The sequence below is a fragment of the Raphanus sativus genome, chromosome 2 (genome assembly GCF_000801105.2).
Source record: "Raphanus sativus cultivar WK10039 chromosome 2, ASM80110v3, whole genome shotgun sequence".
Lineage (NCBI taxonomy): Eukaryota > Viridiplantae > Streptophyta > Magnoliopsida > Brassicales > Brassicaceae > Raphanus > Raphanus sativus.
This window is the reverse complement of record NC_079512.1, coordinates 13,660,254-13,679,637: the sequence shown is the minus strand read 5'-3', so window position 1 is coordinate 13,679,637 and position 19,384 is coordinate 13,660,254. Positions and strand designations below refer to the sequence as shown.

The 19,384-nt window shown below is 35.6% G+C and overlaps 2 protein-coding genes across 2 annotated transcripts; both read left to right on the top strand.

Annotated features, from left to right (window-relative positions):
• The first annotated feature begins 8,069 nt into the window (after positions 1-8,069).
• On the top strand, positions 8,070-11,318 carry LOC108834020 (uncharacterized). Its single transcript, XM_018607391.1, has 6 exons — positions 8,070-8,553; positions 8,701-9,097; positions 9,290-9,947; positions 10,025-10,087; positions 10,145-10,411; positions 10,476-11,318. The coding sequence occupies exons 1-6, from the start codon at positions 8,070-8,072 to the stop codon at positions 11,316-11,318; spliced, it is 2,712 nt and encodes a 903-aa protein (XP_018462893.1).
• Positions 11,319-15,514: 4,196 nt separating this feature from the next.
• On the top strand, positions 15,515-18,109 carry LOC108841050 (protein indeterminate-domain 12). The gene is made up of 3 exons (XM_018613835.2): positions 15,515-15,775; positions 16,052-16,451; positions 17,339-18,109. The coding sequence occupies exons 1-3, from the start codon at positions 15,583-15,585 to the stop codon at positions 17,958-17,960; spliced, it is 1,215 nt and encodes a 404-aa protein (XP_018469337.2). The 5' UTR covers positions 15,515-15,582; the 3' UTR covers positions 17,961-18,109.
• The last annotated feature ends 1,275 nt before the right edge of the window (positions 18,110-19,384 follow it).

Genomic DNA, 19,384 nt, shown 5'->3' with positions numbered 1-19,384 from the left:
TGATTCACTTATCTATGTTTAGCTCACGAAATCAACACCCTAGAACCCTAGACAAGCTAGCCGACTACTCAGCCATGAACATAGAAAACACAGAGTTCATAGATGAATAATACTGCATAAATATAACAGAAAAAAAGAGAGGGTTCAGGATGATCTTCTCTAAAACGAGAGAGAGAGAGATCCTTCTCCCTTTACAAGGTATGAAATCACAAAGTAAAAAAAGCTCTAGAGTCGTTTCTCTATGAAAAGTAGCGTAGAATGATGTAGAAAAATAGAAAAAGAAGTTATATCAAAAGCCACAGGCGGCCAGAGAGAAAAAAAAGGATAATTAGGGCAAATCCCGAGATGTTGTATTTTTCTTATTCGTCGGGAACAATCGCGGGATCACTCCGTCTGCTTGTTCCGCTTGATCGGGAACAGTCATCAGACTGTTCTGCGTGAAAATCACCAAACTGCACTGTTTTCTGCTTCTTTTGTTCCAGCAGGTCCATCTCCCATCCAGTGCAACTCCAGACCTGTAATGACTCGAAAAGGACTAGAAAGACTCGATAAAGACTTGAAAACCAATTAGAAAACATATATACAATGATGTATAAAACACCATATATCAATGATACTCCTCGATGCATATGACTGACGCGACCCCAAACCACAATCAAGGAAGCTCACTCTTCTGAAGTATTTAACCTTGAGTACTCTAGACACCAAGAGTTAGGATTGCTCATCACCATGCATGTTTCCCTAGGAGGGCTTGATTGAACTTCCCAATGTCATGGAAACCCAGACCTCCTTGCTCCTTTGGTTTTAATAATTTTTGCCATGCTACCCAAGGAATCTTCCCTTTCTTGTCTCCACTGCTCCACCAGTATTCAACAATGGCTTGTAATTCTTGCACAAAGGTCCTTAGGTAATCAGAACACTGGCATAACGTAAATTGGGAGGGCTAATGCCACTGATTTCAACAATACCTCCTTAGCACCCTGCGACAGAGTTTTAGAGTACCAGCCTTGGTGTATTCCTTCGAGTTTCTATTTTATGAAGTTGAGAAGATCCCGTTTTGACCCCTGGAAACATTCAGGATGCCCCAAGTACATCCCTTCACCAGCTTCCTTATGGATACCCAATGCTAGTTTAACGCCAGCCTTTGTTTGGTCATATATGATTTTTCTAAAGATAATTGACGACTTAGCCTGATTGATTAACTGGCCTGATGCGCCTCTATACAGTTTCAGACATCAGGTTATTTTCTCGCTTTCAATAACAGAGGCATTGCATAGCAAAAGGCTGTCATCAGCGAACAACAAATAATGAATTGGAGGACTCGAGGTTGCTAGCTTGACACCATGTAATTTTTCTTTTGCTTCGGAAACGTTAATAGCATGGACCAGAGATTATGGACAAAGAATAAATAAGAAGGCGGAGAGAGGATCTCCTTGCTTTATCCCCTTTCTGGTTTTATAAAACCATGAGATCGGCCGTTTAGCAACACAAAAAGGATACTGTGCTTATACATGCCATTGTCCAGCTCACCCGTTTTCTGTCGAAGCCCATCTTTTACAGTAAAACCTCAAAAAATTTCCACTCTACCCAGTCCTAAGCTTTCGACATGTCGGTTTTCACTGCCATACTCCGCCTACCAATCGTATCATTCGTTAACAGACCGTGCACTAACTCATGAGCTCCTTGAGTTTCTGAGATAATATCTGGCAGTATCTTCTTGAGCTGATTACACATAATCCTCGAGATGATTTTATATTGTACAAACATAGGCTTATGGGCCTCATATCCTTCATCTATGTGGGGTAGGGACCTTGGCCAGCAAGCACAACTGGGTGTGGATCCAACCAACAGGGAGTATTGCCGTTCGAAAGAATTTTTGCACATCATGAACAAGTTTAGGACCAACCACATGTCAGTATTTTTGGTAGAAGAAACCCGTGAGACAATCTTCCCCGGTTAACTGCTTGATTTTATTCCAAAAGCTGTCGTCTTAATTTCCTCCAGTGAGACATGTCTAGTTAGGTTACCATTCGTCTCAGTGGTCACTTTAGCACTGAATCCTTCAAATAAAGTTTCCAAATGACATGAGTTTTAGCTGGCGAAGAGGTCTCTAAAGTACTCAATCGCTATGTTTCCTTTAGAATCCTCTCAGTATCAAAGATATCTTACTCCTCACCTTCTTTCCTTTCACGACATTGTGAAAATATGTGGTGTTTATGTCTCCCTCTCTCAACCATTCTTCACGATTCCTTTGTCTCCAGAAGATCTCTTCTTCATAGTAAGCTCTCGAGAGGTCATCTTTTAATCTCCTCATGATTCTTTCTCCAGCTCAATCTGCAGACGCTCAATCTTTGATTTGGAGTTCCAGTCGTTAATTTTTTTAGTTTGGCTAGCTCTGTTCTGCATTGTGCGATGCGATCCAAGGCGCTTAGCTCCGACGAGTTATTCTCAGCATCCCAACCACAAATGATAGCTTCCTCCACTCCTCTTTTGCCAAACATCTGTTTGTTGAAATAGAAGCGTCCTCTCTGTAAGTTCTCTGGTTCCAATGCAAATCCAACTCTCAGCGGATGGTGTTCAGAAGGCTACATGCTCATATATTCAGTTGAGGATTTAGGAAAGAGGCGGAACCATTTATCACTACCAAAGCTTTTGTCCAGGCGACACTGCACCCATACATTGTCTCTCTTACCAGACCAAGACAGGGTGTTACCTTTGAACCTCATCTCTCTGATTTTACATGCTTTAGCCATGTTTCTGAAATCACAAAAGGTGGATTCATTTCTAGCTGGACCACCAAGTTTCTCCCCATTGTGCATCAACTCATTAAAGTCCCAAACCAACACCCAAGCTTCATCTCTATAAACTCCAATGTCAGTTCAACAACGATTGCCTTTTGCACTCTTTGAACTCCGATGTCAACATGATTTCCTTTTGCACCCAAACAATCGTGTGCATCTTCACCTTTATATCTCACTTGATATATCACTGTCCTGTTCTGATACCAATTGTAAGTGAAAGATGCACAAAATTAAGTATGACAGAAGATAAATCAAGAGAAATGATACAAATGATGTTAGGAGTTTTGAGGCTCCTAAGTCAAATGATAGTATAGTGGAAGTAAGTTGTCGAACCAAATCTGAGGGATTCAAATACAGAGAATGCAAGTATTTGCCTAATCTAAGTGCAATCAGTGAATTGGATGGTTTTTAAACTAAAACTAGAATGCAAGTAATAGAAATGATACTTTTAAGCTATTGGAAAGGAGAATTCATGGGGATAGGGATTTCAGACCTTGGGTGATCAAGTTTCGAACTAAGGATGACAAATGAATCAATCAAACTATTAACCTTAAGCCTAGACACAATTCTAAGCAAGCTCTATGTCTAGATGAATGCTCATTTGCTAACATGTCTCAAACATCAAATGTCTTTGGTTGAATAACATGCAAGCAATCATTACTAACAAGTCTATTAGCTATCTTAGCATCTTTAACAACAAATATCTTTGGCAAAGTACACTAAGAGCCTAGGAGAGTTGACTCAGGCATTTCATCAAACACCTTTTGGGTGGGAAATGCCTAGAGATCACCCTTTGAGTGGCCTACTCAAATGATGCATTAAGATCACTCTACTAGCAAGGAACAAGTATGATCTATACCTAAAACATCCTAGAACTAGCCTAATCACCCTTAATCACCCTAACCCATGAATCCAAAAGGTGATTACTCACTAATCTCCATGATTCCTCTTAAACCCATGGTGGATTTCAGATGAATCATATAGAGAACTAGAAGAGAAAATCACAAGAACACAAGAACAATCAAATCCAAAAGAGAACTTTTCTTGAGAGAGTTTTGTGTATTCAATAGATAAAAGATAATCTGCCAATGGTGGCTACAAAGAATACTTAAACATTAGGTTTTTCAGTGCAAAAACGTGCACAATAAATTGCAAAAAGGTCCTTGAAAATAATAAAAATCGTGCACTGATAACGCGGAGCGACCTCGGCCAGTCGCTCCGAGAGGTCGCTCTGGGCTTCGGGAGCGACCTCGGGTGTCGCTGCGAGGGGTCGCTCCGGAGACATTTTCTTCGTTTTCGAGCCGTGTAAAGCCGAGCGACTTGGAGTGGTCGCTCCAGCTTTGATCGTCAAGGTCGCTCCGGCTGGAGCGAGGTCTCACAGCGACCTCTGCAGGTCGCTCCAGGCTCCTCTCGTCCAATCATCTTCCTTTTCACATCTTTTGAGCTCCAAGTGCATCCAAATGTCTCCAATAACCTCACTTGGCACTCCAGTACCTAATAGAGACTTATGCATGCAAAATGCAACCTAAACATGTCTAAATCCTATTCAATATGATGAAAATGCTTATGAATGAATGGTTAAAACAATGCAAATATGCAAGACATCAACAAACAAACACATATTGCTTTATTAGAAATCGCCTTTAAACAATCTTTACAAGACTTGCTTATTTAGTTTAACACAGCTTGTTAACACCCTAAGAATTGCTACTGAAAGATTCTTAATCTACCTAATTTTTGTCTCTCTATCGTCTGCTACGTCAGTCTATGATTCAAAACGATCCAAGAACACCCAAAAAGATTTTCACCATTCCTCTATAATAACAACCTCGGTATCTTATTCGATTCCTCATTGACCCCTTGCTCTTTTATAATGAATTCCACGTTTCCAAAACCCTACTCATGGATCTTCAAGGAAATCATGCATATGGATAACTTCCATATTAATAAGTATAGCTTCCTTTTCTGGAATTATACTTATTCATTTCTCCAAGACATAAAATCGATCCCAAAGTTTATTTACTTACCTTATCTCCACGGTATAAACTTGCTCCTCAAGTTTAACATATTCTAGCTCAGCATCTTGCATCCACATGGTCCCCAGAACTCTGCATGCTTTCTGGAACACTATCTGACACCACCTGCGTCAGAGACAATGTCAACAACTACCTCAGTGTCTACGTCACCAACTTCATTAAAGAAAATTATTGATATCTATAAACTCCAACTTACATCTTCATAATTTGGAATATTATGTAGGGGAGACGTGCTATTTCCCCACGAGAAGTATTGTATCTTTCCACATGTCTCCCAAAATATGACATCATCTTAGAAATAAAAATTGGAAACCAGTTTCTCATGAAACTATAGCATAACTCTTATATCTCCCTGAAATAAAAGTTCGAAAGCCATAACCCCCATAAAATTAAATTAATTAGTTTAAACATATAATCTAAAACCGTTTTAGTTGAGTAAACCAGTTTAGATCAATAACGATCCGATTAAGATCCGATTACAACAATCAAACCAGAAATTATAAATTATGGAGTCATTCTTTATGATTTCTAGTTTGATTGCTGTAATCGGATCTTAATCGGGTCGTTAATGGTCTAAAATTGGTTTGACTAACCTAAACGATTTTAGTTTATAGGTTTAAACCAAGTAATTAAATTTTATGAGGTTATGGCTTTCAGACTTTTATTTCGGAGAATATAAGAAGTATAATATAGTTTCATGGGGAACTAGACTTTGAACTTTTATGTCGGAGATATCTGGGATGAGAGCATAGTTTCGAAGACACATGGGAAGATACGATATTTCTTGTGGGGGAAATAGCACATTTTCCTTATTGGTTATAGATAAAAAAATTAAAGAGCGATGAAAGTTTGGAAAAAAAATTGTTGGTAGGTTAAGTCTTTTGTTTTTGGACATGGAGACTTTTCAAAAGGAGATATGAGAATATTATTTCTTTTTAAAAAACTGAAAAAGGTAAACTGAAATGAAATAGAAATATAACACAAAGTCATCCACATGAATATGTATCATAATAGGACACAAAAATATCAACAAAGTAAATATTCTATTTTGATATCCAAAGCCAAAAACGATTTTGGAGCATTGGTATATCTTTTGTGAGTGTTGTTTCCTTTTTTCTACAAATGTGTATCTTTGTGAGTGATTTAAATTAAAGTTCGGCTATGATGAATGGACGATGTTGAATTTTTGTGTTCCAAATTTGAACTTTAAGCTGAGAAATAGACAAAACTTAATTAAAATTCTTAAACTTTAGGTGAAATAAGTTTTTTTTTATAAAAACTGTTTGATTTGGAAATAAATACGATAACTGATAATATCTAAGGTTTTTGATTGTTGTAGAAAGAGGCCAATGTATATGGACTATGAACTGAAAATGCAAAGTAAACTTTTATTTTAGGGAAAATTGCCAAAAAAGAACAAAAAAACAAGGGTGTTGTCCCCTTGGTATAAATCATTTTATGTCCAAATTTTCTTCTTTTTATCCTTTGTATTTCTGAAAATTAATGAAATAAATATTTTTGTGAAACAAAAAAAATATTAAAAATATAAAAAATTAATAAAACACCTATATACACATGCTGGTATTTTTTTTTCAAAAAGTTCATAAAATAAAAATTTGAAAATACGTTCTACTAAAGGTAGAAAGTGCCTTCTACGGAAAATGGTATAGTAGAAAGTGATTTCTAAAATAAATACGTTCATCTACTATTTTTAGAACGTACATTCTACTATTTACTAATTTTCTAAAAATGTGGAATGCGCATTCTACTAATCCTAAAGCTATCTACTTTTCGTCTGGAAGCATCTTCTACTTTTATTAAGTATTCTAAATTTCGCGGAATGTGTTTTCTAAAGTTTACTCTTCCGTCTATTAAAAGTAGAAAGCGTGTTCTGGATTTTTTTCAATGTTCTAAACTTTTAGAAGGCGCCTTCTACGGATAAGATTACCTGATTTTTGCGAAAATTAATGAAAGTTTCAGTTAAGGAAATATTCTAAAAATCTCCTAAAAATATTCTAACTTTCTAAAACGTGTTATTTTCGCTTTTACTTGTCAAAGTTTTTTAAAAAATGATTCTCCCCCTTGTCTTCTTCATTAATCTATGGTTTTTCCATAGTTTTTCTTTTGATTTCTTTTTCACAAACTCTTGTTCTCTATGATACATATCTATACAACATGTGGTGTTTTGAAATTAGGTACCATTTTTTTGTAAAGTTTTTTTCTTTTTTTAATAAAGTTTACAAATTTTATTTTTATTAAAATTTTTATTAAAAACATTTTTAAAAGTTTTATTTTTATTAAAAAGTTTGATAAAATTAAAAAGGTTACAAACATTTTAAAATTTATATAAAATAAAACTTTGTAAAATGTTTTTTATAAAGTTAGTTTAAAGTTTTTATCAAAAAAATTTTGTAAAGTTTTATTTTTATTTTTATAAATTTTAAAATTTTTATTTAATTAAAGTTTTATTAACGTTTTAAACATTTTATAAAAATAAAACTTTGTAAGCAATTTTTATAAAATGTTGGCTATGTTAAAAAGAATTTTGTTGGCTATGTTAAAAAGAATGTTTCTACTCATTTCTTTTGCTTTTTAGAAATCTTTTTATATATTTTTTTCATTATAAATGTATATAAACCTTTTAGTTTTTTTTTAATTTGATTTTAAATTACTTAAGGAAAGGTTAATTTTGGGATTATGAAAAAATTTATACCATTAGGACAACTATGAGATGGATTTATACCAAGGGGACAACACCCTTGTTTTTTTGTTCTCTATTGGCAATTTTCCCTTTATTTTATTCAACAAACTTTTATTGCTCAAAAAAAAAAAAAAACTTTTATTTTATTCAACAAACCTTTGAAGCATTCTGTGGTTAAAGATTGGCTCAGAAACAGAGAAATGAAGTTTGGTAGTATCATTAAAACAAGGGTTAAGGAGGGTAAGATGAAGAATATTATTCAGTCTTCGTTCAGAGATTGGTCTAATTATGACTAACTATGAACATAGTAGTGGTGGAAGAATTTGGGTTTTGTGGAGGGAACCAATCATCATGACTCCGGTTTATAAGTCTGACCAGCTAATTACGTGTTCTGTGGGTATGAAGGATGAGGAAGAGTTTTGTTGCACTTTTGTTTATGCAAGTAATCAGATGGAGGAAAGGAAGATGTTGTGGGAAGATTTAATCAATCATTATAATTCTCCATGTTTTCAAAATAAGCCTTGGCTTATCATGGGGGATTTTAATGAGATCTTGGAAGCAGAAGAAAGTTCGAGGTTTGCTGATTTTGGTAGTATTTCGTTGGGGATGAGAGACTTTCAAAGGGCGGTTCTCTACTGTCATTTAACTGATATGGCTTTCCAGGGTCCTCTCCACACTTGGTGTAATAAAAGAGAAGAGGGAGTAATCTGTAAAAAGCTTGATAGGGTGTTGTTAAATGATGTTGTTCTTCTTCGGTTTCCTAATGCTTACTCAGTTTTTGAAGCGGGAGGATGTTCAGACCACATGAGATGTACGATTCAGGTCTGGCCTTCTACAGAAAAGATTCGTAGACCATTCAAATATGTCAATGCTATTGGGAGTTTGCCAGGGTTTCTTCCGATGATTAAGAGTTATTGGGATTCTACAGATAAGCTTTTTCATTCTACTTCGGCTCTATTTCGATTCTCGAAGAAGCTTAAGAATTTGAAGCCGCTTATCAGAGAAATGGGTAAGAGTAAGCTTGGAAATCTTTCACGAAGAGCTAAAGAAACTCATGAAGTTCTCTGTGTAAAACAGTAACAAACTCTTTTGTCTCCAAGTAGTAGTGCTATACAGGAGGAAGCAGATGCATATGAAGAATGACTTCATGTTGCTGGATTAGAGGAGGATTTTCTTAAGCAGAGGGCTAAGCTTCATTGGCTTGATGTAGGAGATCAAAATAACAAAACCTTCTACATTGCAATCAAAACGCGGCAAGCTCAAAATACCATTAGAGAAATCAGAAACCATGATGGAGTTGGTGTTTCTACGCAAGCAGAGATAAAGGAGGAGGCAGAAATATTTTTTTCTGATCTTCTGAATCTTCAGCCAACTGAGTATAAGGGTGCCTCTATGGAGGAAATTCAGGGATTATTGAATTTTCGATGTTCTGAGAGAGATTGTACTATGTTGGAGGCAGAAGTCACAGAGGAGGAAATCAGAAAGGTTCTCTTTGCAATACCGGCAAACAAATCTCCCGGGCCAGATGGATATTCTAGTGAGTTCTTCAAAACAACCTGGTCAGTTATAGCTCAAGACTTTGTAGTTGCTATCCAGACAGTTTTTAGATTTGGTTTCTTACCTAAGGGTGTTAATTCCACTATCTTAGCTTTGATTCCAAAGAAAACTGACTCGATGGAGATGAGAGATTACAGGCCGATATCATGATGTAATGTCTTATACAAGGTTGTCTCGAAGATAATTGCGAACAGGTTAAAGCTTCTTCTTCCGAGTATCATCAAAGAGAATCAATCGGCATTTGTTAAAGGGAGGTTGCTTATGGAGAACGTGCTTCTTGCTTCTGAGCTGGTGAAGGAGTACCATAAGGATACGGTTTTTCAAAGATGTGCCATGAAGATTGACATATCAAAAGCGTTTGATTCAGTTCAATGGTCGTTTATGCTTAACTGTCTTCAAGCGCTGGGATTTCCTGATAAATTCATCCACTGGATCAGACTCTGTATCACTAGTCCTTCCTTCTCTGTTCAGGTTAATGGGGATCTTGCTGGCTATTTTCAGAGTGCTCGGGGGTTGAGACAGGGTTGTTCGCTTTCGCCCTACTTGTTTGTGATATGCATGGATATTCTTTCAAGAAAGTTAGATATAGCAGTGCAAGAAAGGAAGTTCAAGTATCATCCAAGATGTAAATCTCTTCTCTTGACTCATCTCTGTTTTGCTAATGATTTATTGGTGTTTGTGGAGGGATCAAAAGAATCAGTTGAAGGAGCTTTATCAGTGTTTGATGATTTCACAAGTTGGTCGGGTTTAAAAATCAGTATGGAGAAGTCTACAATATATATGGCAGGTGTTCCAGATCTTGAGAAGAGTAGAATCTTAAGAAACTTTCCGATGGATAAAGGTGAGCTACCTGTTAGATATTTAGGACTTCCCTTAATGACCAAAGCCATGAGGAATCAAGACTATCAGCCTCTCTTGGAAAAAATCAGGCAGAGAATCAGTACTTGGACATCTCGTTACCTCTCATACGCGGGCCGTCTGCAATTGATCAGGTCAGTTCTTATGAGTTTTGTTCACTTCTGGGCTGCTGCTTTTCGTCTTCCTAGTAGATGTCTAAAAGAAGTAGAGCAACTTTGTTCGGCTTTTCTTTGTCGGGTCCTGAACTAAAAACCAAGGGAGCTAAGGTTGCTTGGAGAGATATTTGTTATGAGAAGGAAGAAGGTGGCCTGGGAATTAGAGTGCTTAAAGACATTAATAAAGTCTATGGGTTAAAGTTGATCTGGAGATTGCTTGCGGGTTGCTCTCTTTGGGGGAAATGGATTTATGAAAATCTTCTCAAGAAAAAGAGCTTTTGGGAGATAAAGAGCACTACTCAAGTAGGATCTTGGATGTGGAAGAAAATGATCAAGTTAAGGGAAGTTGCCAAGTTTTTTTTATCAGAAGGAAATTGGTAATGGGAAGCACACTTCTTTTTGGTACGACAAATGGCTTGATAAGGGAGTGTTAATGGATCTTTTAGGAGACAGAGGCATTATTGATCTGGGTATAAAAAGAGATGCTACAGTGGCTGAAGCTCTTTCTGTAACCAGAAGAAGAAGGAGGCATCGCATTCAGTTGTTGAATGATATTGAAGATGATCTGGTCAAAACCCGGGAGAAGATGGATAGTCTAGTTGATGATATATGTTTGTGGAAAAGGGAATCGGGGTTCAAAAAATATTTTTCTACTTCTGAGACTTGGAGGTTGCTAAGGGATAGAAAACTGAAACTGGCTTGGACGCGTGTTGTTTGGTTTAGTAATGCTACTCCAAAGCATGCTTTCATTGCTTGGTTAGCTAACCTAAATCGCTTATCTACTTTAGACAGAGTATCAAAGTGGAGCCAGGGTGTGGATGTGACTTGCGTGTTGTGCAAGAATGAGAAAGAGTCGAGAAACCACTTATTTTTTGAGTGCTCTTATACATCTCAAGTTTGGGAGTTCTTAACCAAAGGGATCTTGACTACTTCATATTCAAAAACTTGGGATGTGATCATTCAGATTCTTTCAGATGGCAAAATGGAGAAGAAGCGTCTGTTTTGTCTTCGCTATGCGTTTCAGATAACGATTTATACATTTTGGAGGGAGAGAAATCGTCTGAGACATGGTGAGAAACTGGTACCTATGGAAGCTCTGAAGAAGTTGATTGATAAAGGCATTCGTAATAAGCTTAGTCTTTTGAGGAGAAAGGGGATCAGAAACATGAGGGAGGCGCTTACTTTCTGGTTTCAAACAAGAACAGGGTGATGAAGGTTGTGCTTTGTGGCGGTTATGGACTGATGAAGGTGGTTGATTTTGCAGCAGTGATTGGTAGCAAGGCCCCTAGCTGTGAGATTCTTACTTTTTTTCCTATTAGAGTTTTGTCCCATTTGGGTTTTCTCTAATAGAGTTTTAATGAGGAGAATCTCATAGCATTGCCAAACTTGACTTGTTCTCTATGGTTGAGTTTGAGGGGGATTTGGAGCTTGTGGAGCTTTAGATAGAATTCTTTCTTCTTGAGTTGGTTTTATTTTCTTGTGGCATAAGTAATCAGGATGCACTTGTTGTATAAAGGTTCTTTTTGATGAATAAAATTTAACATTCATTCAAAAAAAAAAATGCAAGTAAACTGATATAATTCTAATTTTCTCAAAAATACGTATATAATAATAAGCATCTTGGTCCCAAAATTGATGAACAGTAAATATATATTTGATCTTTTTCCTTTACAATATTGGAGAAAAAAATTCTATATATTGTAGTAGAACTATTAATGCCATTACTCTTTAGTATTTAGTAAATAAATAAAATGGTTTATAGGAGAAGCATCAGTTGAAAAAGAAGAAGAAGAAACACCCCCCCAGACCAAAATAATAGTGAGTCACTGAAGCTAGTTATATATTGTAGTAGAACTATTAATGCTAATACTCTTTACTAACTAAATAAAATGGATAATACATATAGAGAAGAAATGTTAGTTAAAAAGAAGAAGAAAAATGTTTTATATATATGCACACAATCGCTAATGTTATTGCACAAGTTCTAAATATTGTTGATAAAACAAAAATTATGTATATTGTAGTAGAACAACTAATGCGAATAATTTGTAGTCAATAAATAAAATGGATAATATATGTATAGAGAAGAAATGTTGTTAGTTGAAAAATAAGAAGAAATGTTATTTATATGCCTTGTTCGGAAATTCGCTAGGCGCTACGCGTGCGGTGCACCGGGGCCTAGCGATTTATTGGAAAAGCGGGAAAAAATCGGGGAGTACACGGGGCAGAATTTTTGGTATTTTATACGTATAATACGCCATTCTTACGTATGTTACCAGTTTTTTATGCATAATACATGTTTTAGAACAGAGAATAATATTATATACTACTCCCTCTGTTTTTTAAAGATGTATGTTTTGGTGTTTTCACACATATTAAGAAAACACATTAACTATACATCATTTTTAGAAATTATGAAATTCCAATGCATTTTAACCAATAGTCTTTCAATAAATTCAATCAATTTTATTGAAATTTGCAATTTTTGTATAGGAAACATAAAAAATACATCTTTGTGAAACAATTTATTTTTCTAAAACATCTATCTTTAAAAAACAGAGGGAGTATATATTAGTGATCGTTCGGTAACAAAACAATAGTGATTGCTGTGGCTCGATGGTTATTGGGCTTGTGTAACATTGTAACAGTCCAGATTGAAACAAAATACAGCACGTTTTTCGTTCTTTAATTGTTTTTAATTGTTTTTTTAAAGAGTGGCACAATGGTAAATATATCATCATCTTCCTTATGATTCTTAGGGATTCTGCAAAAAAAAATTGGTCGCAGCCAGCAAATTATACATGTCAAAAGCCTCGAATCTATGTGTTTTCTTCTTGTTTCTGCATCAGTTTCATACATATGTTCTTCTCTAATGATTTAAAATACTCAAAACTTCAGAAAAATGACTTTTTTTTGTTGAGCCCGATTTCTTGACCGAACAGAGTGAAATCGCCACGGTTCCAAGCCGATTCACGTTTATCCGCCGCGTAATCGTCCGAATCGGACGCGTTTTAGAACAAGGTTTATATGTATAGAATAGCTGATGTTATTATACAAGTGGGATCCTCCCCTCCCCCCCTTCAAGTGATAACGAGTTTCTGAAGCTAACTACTTTCTCCGTTCCTAAAAGATAGATTTTTTAGTGTTTTCACACATATTAAAAAAATATATTAAATCACTATAATAAATTTATTGTTTTCCGTAGTTTTCAATTTCCAACAATTTTTTATCAATAGTAATCCAATAAAACCAATTTTTTTTTTTAAGTTTGTAAATTTTTCATAAAACAACCATCTTTAGAGACAAATTTTTTTTCCATAACAACCAAAAGAACGGAGGGAGTATTATGCTGATTTTAAAACCAAATCTAAAGTTCCTAGGTCTTGAAGCTAAATGTTGTGCTGATTTTTCTTGTAAACATCAAATGTTGTGCTGATTCTAGAGTCAAAAGACTTCTTACTATACGAGGTTAGATTGTTGTATCTTTAATTGGCTCATACCGATTGTTCAATGGTAACCTCTTGCATGTTCTCAAGTTTTGGACAACTAGATCAATTTTCCCTTTTCCCTATGAGTTTATATTTCCTTCGCTACTTGTACTTTATTGCATAGCGTATGATAAGTTTCCTTGGAATGATAAAATAAAAGGTTTCCTTGGAATGATCAGTTTGCCTTTTAAAGAAATTTGGGTATTACATGGGAGAAACTATGAGCAAAAAAGAAGATAAAGTTTTTATTCTTTGATAAAAAAAAAGAAGATAAAGTTCCATCAACCTTAGTCGAAAATAACATCACTCAAATTCATAATAAAACACCAAAAATAAAGTACAATACGTAAAGATATAAATATCAATTTACATATGAAAAGATGAAATTAAAATCATAAATTAAAATAAAAAGAATAATTCAAAAAGCTATAGCTTAATTAACCAGTATATATATTTTTATCCTCGTTGATAAATTGGATTTTTGAAGTGAAAAAGAAATAATCTTGGAACATATATAATACGCAACTATGGACAACATTTTGAACAGAGTTAGATTTCTTAACTAGTGAGGATAGTTCTTTTTTTCTTTCTTTGAAACACCACTGGTTACGATAGTTCAAACAGTCATATATAGAAGAAAAGTATCAACGTATTCGATTTTTTTTCTCACTAACACGATGCATTGCATATGTAAACGAAACTAAGATCCAGTACTCCACTGAGCTTCAATTTTCAATTCATATACACACGAGTTAGCTATCTTTTAAAGAAAAAACATTTTCCAATATTGGACTCAATAAAAAAGTAATATTTAGTGTATTCGTCAATCTTTCTATGATTATATGTAGATCTTTTTTTTTGTCATCTGTTAAGTTAATATTAAGCTTAAAGAAACAGCTTATCCTAAGTTAATATTATGCAAAACACATATTTTTGGGTGAAATGTGGGTTTTGCATCAAAAGCAACTGAGATTCTATCCATCCTATCCCAAAACCCATATTTCACCCAAAAAATAAAGCCATGACCCAGATCAAACTAACCAACCAAGGCTCTAGCAAAAAAAAACCAACAATCAGTCACGGACAATCAAACTACACATGGAGCAGTTTCCTCATTTCAAAGAAATCCGCCAATGTTTATGTAAATTGTAAATCTTCTTCATAAGAACAATGTTTTCTTTGGCTAAGTAATTGTAAATTGTGTTTTAGATTCTCTTACAAACTAAATACAACAAAAACGTTTTCTTTATACTTACCTAATAAACGAAAAGCATTATTTTTCTCGGTATGTAAGTAATTATTACTTCTATTTAAGGCAATTAGGCCTGCTAAGTCTTATCTCACAATATTTCCATTAATTGGACGGTTTGGACCAACTGAAATCTTGCTTTCTTTTCTTTCTGTGGTCTACTCTTCTTTTTAGTAGCCAATTTCAAGTAAATGCTGATAAACTGGTCCTGTAATCATCACTCTTCACTGACATGCTGAAGAGTTTCCAAAACAACATTAATTTTTTAAACAGGCAATAATATATGAAAAACATAAGGTTAAGACTTAAGACTCTTAAGAGTATTTGAAACAAAGTCAAAGTCTCACTTTCAAACACACTATCGCTCCTCTGTTGTACTTATCTGCACCTAGAAAAAGCTAGTACAAAATTGGAATCAAAACAGTCTTTGCATTTATTGTAAGTACACACACATATATATTGTACATTATATTGATAGTGACTTTGGAGAATAATAAATTATCATGGTCGTCTCTTGCTTTTGAAATCTGTACATACAAATGTGTATAGATATATACACCCAAGAAATTAAAATATGTTTTTTTTCCTTACATATATAGCCAAAGAATGATGTCTTTCTGTGTAGACTTCTTACTCTCTAGGTACTTGTTTTAAGAGATCAGAAGAAACCAAAGTTTGGATAGTTTCCTTTGACCTTTTGTTTTTTCTCTAGTTGGAGTTTTCTTCTTCATATAGCTATGGATATGTTTTCATCTCGTAACTGGTCCTATAGACCAAGATCGTTGTCTGCTGAAGCAAGTGTTTCTTCTGGTAATGCTGTCAGTGCCATCCAAGATTTTTATGGCTTGGACAATGTTACATCTAGTGGTCTTTGTACTCACACAGAGACTCAGAAAGCGAAGAAAAGGAGAGGCGTTCCTGGAAATCCTGGTAATAAAAATACGATCTTTTTAACTTATTTTTCTTTTTATCTGATGACTTTTTTCGTATGGGATTTTTGGATTACTAGGTAGCTAGTAGCATCTGATTACTTTGTTCATATAAGTTGCTATATTACGAGTAGAATCTGGTAACTTTATTTCTTTCAAATGGGTTTTGTGAAAAGTGTTTTTTTTTCTTTTACAATTAGGGTTTATCTCAAAATCATCTTTTTACCAAGAATGTTTATGTACTTTTTTTCTGATGAGAAACTGGTTTCTCTGACAGATCCAGATGCAGAGGTAGTTGCATTATCGCCAAAGACACTTCTTGCAACAAACAGATTCGTCTGTGAGATATGCAACAAAGGGTTTCAAAGAGATCAGAATCTGCAGCTTCATAGGAGAGGTCACAATCTTCCATGGAAACTAAAGCAGAAAAACACCAAAGAACAGCAAAAGAAGAAAGTCTATGTGTGCCCAGACACAAACTGTGTTCATCACCACCCATCTAGGGCGCTTGGTGATCTCACAGGGATCAAGAAACACTTTTGCAGGAAACATGGAGAGAAGAAGTGGAAATGTGAGAAGTGTTCAAAGTTCTATGCTGTTCAGTCTGACTGGAAAGCTCATACTAAGGTCTGTGGTACAAGAGAGTATAGATGTGACTGTGGCACTCTTTTCTCGAGGTACGCTTTTTATTTTAATTCTTATTTATTTGTGTTGTTCTTATATGGAGATCTTTCTTTGTTCTAATTTGATTTCTTGATATTTTTACTGATGTTTTCTGTGACAATTCTAGATTATTTTCTGTACATAGAGAGAGATGGCAGAACACATGCATGTTTTATGTGAATCTGTATACATTTTCTTAAAATTTATTATATATATATATATATTATGTGAATTTAATGCTTTCGCGTGATTAAATTCAGCTGTCTTCTTTTGGTTATATGTTGTTTGACAAAACGGCTAGCGTCTATCATGGAATATAGTTTGAGTGCAAATTAAATGCAGTGGAAAAATTCAGGGATTAAGACATTATATATAGATTTCGGCCATTAACGCTTATACACAGAAGAAAACATGAAATATACACATTGAAAAATAGTTTAGAAAAACGTTTTTTTGTAACAAACTTCATGTACTGAGATAGACATAAATAAATTTCACAGTTCTTACTTCTTAGGTTGATGTGTGTGTATATAAGTATAATTCAATTCAAAATAACTTTCATTTTCTTTTTGTGTATATATGTAAAATATGTATTGCATTATTAAAGTAGATAATTAAAAGCCTGCATGTGAATCTTCTTATTCATCATGATGGTGAATAAGAATCCCGAATTGTTTTTATCGATCCATGATTTGACTTGTTATGTCTACATTGCATAGGTCCATTATTACACTGAGGCTTCAAAAGCTTTTATCTTGAAACTTCTTACACTCTGTTTGGTCCACCTTAAATTATTTCACTTGTTGCACTTTCATCATCATCGATTGTGTATATATATATATACAAGTCTTGTTCATATTCTGTATATCTAATTTGTTTTGGGTGAAATCTTTATAAACAGGAAAGACAGTTTCATAACGCATAGAGCGTTCTGTGATGCATTAGCAGAAGAAAGTGCAAGAATCATCTCAACTCCTTCCTCTAACTTCACAAACCCAAGCCCTAGTTTCCAAGATCGTCCCTTCTTGCTCAACAAATCTCCCTCTTCTTCCTTGCTCTTCACGTCACCACCTCCTTACGTGAACCCTGCACCACAACCCACCACCGCAGCAGCTCTTTCCGCGACAGCTCTCCTCCAAAAAGCGACCGCTCTCAGCTCCGGCCCCTTCGGCGGCGGAGGACAAACTCGGTCAGTTGGTCATCACCGACCTTTGACGACGGTCAACGAGCTTCTTGGTGCTGACCAAGTGATGATGAGACCCTCTTCTTCGTCTGAATACGACCAGCTTGTTGTTGATGGGTTAACATCCACGTGGCAGAAAGCTGACCGTTTGACCAGAGACTTTCTTGGACTCACGGGTCATGGAGCACACGTTAGCGTGAGACCCGGTGATATGCTGGAGTACGCAGGTGGAGTGTCGTTTCCTTTGTCAACATACCTTACTGAATCTCATAATGACGAGTCGTCTTCGTCGTTTCAGCAGGCTTACGATCTGGGATTCTCTGGGCCCCATAATATGTAAAAAGGGTTAAAATGGAACTTACTTCTATTGTTTTGTTGCTCTTTAATGAATTTAAATACCATCGGGAACATGTACACAAAGACAAAGAGCATATGAGCATTTCTTTCTGGTTATTTTTCTAGGATTTGTTTATTTCTTTTAATTTTCTAATTGCTACAGCTTATAAATTTCTCAATTTTAACGTTAGATTTTCTTGTCCAATACTATAAAAAATTCCCCTTTATGAAAATAAAATCGTCGGTTAAAAGAATTAGTGTTCTTTTTTTTTTTTTTTTGACGGCAAACGGCTATTCTATTGCTCAAACTTGAGGTGGTCTGGGTAACTAGACCGGAATAGAACAACCAACAAAAAATAACTTCCTATGTAAGGATCTAGCTGTCTTAACTAAAGAATCTGAAATCTGGTTACGCGCCCTTGGAACAAAAGTAATCTTGAAGTCCGGAAAGCATATGAGCAGTGTCTCTATCCTCTCTAATTCCGTAGCAAAACTTGGCCAAGCATGTGGTTCCTTGATCATTGTAATCAAATCTTTGCAGTTTGTCCCAAAGTTCTGACATGTCGAATGCTGGAGCATGTTTTCCATTGCCCATCGCAGTGCTTCCACCTCTGAGTGTAGAGCTGATTCTTTTCTAGGAAAATTCTGAGATCCCATAAGTTGCGTCTTTCCCCCACTGTCCAACCAGACCCATCCACATCCACTAAATTGAGCTTGAGATGTCCATGATCCATCCAGTAAGCAGATGTTTCCCAAGCTTATGACTTGAGACTCCTCTACATTACTCTCTTGTACTATTGACGGTATCCTCTCATTGGCATTAAACCAAGCTTGACACTCACTCTCAGCATAACAAACTATTTCCAGAGGATCTCTGTCAATTCCCCTAAAGAGTTTGTCATTTCTCGCCTTCCAAACGTACCAAATTATCCAAGGATAAGGATCCCTGTCTTGCTCTGGTTCAAGTGAACCGTCTTTTTCCCAAAAGAGGTAGTTCATATTCGTGTATATACTTGATGCTGGAAACACACCAGGATTCGTTGGAGTCGTTGAGTGCAGCCAAACTTGCATAGCAGGTGGACATTCAAAAATAGCATGTGTTACTGACTCCTCTGGTTCACCACATCTTGGGCAGTAGTTATCACATCTTATATTTCGTCTTACTAGATTTCTCGTTACTGCCACCTGACCAGTTAATAATTGCCATATAAGATGACACATTTTCTTTGGCGCCTTTATCTTCCAAGCAAAGGCTTGGAGCTTTGTAATACTTGGCTCCAACACTTGCTTTTCATCTGCATCCTTCAAAAGATTTTGAGCAACCCAATATCCAGACTTAACCGTGTATTGTCCATGTCTTGTGAAATTCCAGCAAAACGTGTCAGGCCTATGAGTTGTGCTTATGGCTAGACTCCTTATGAGTGGTAT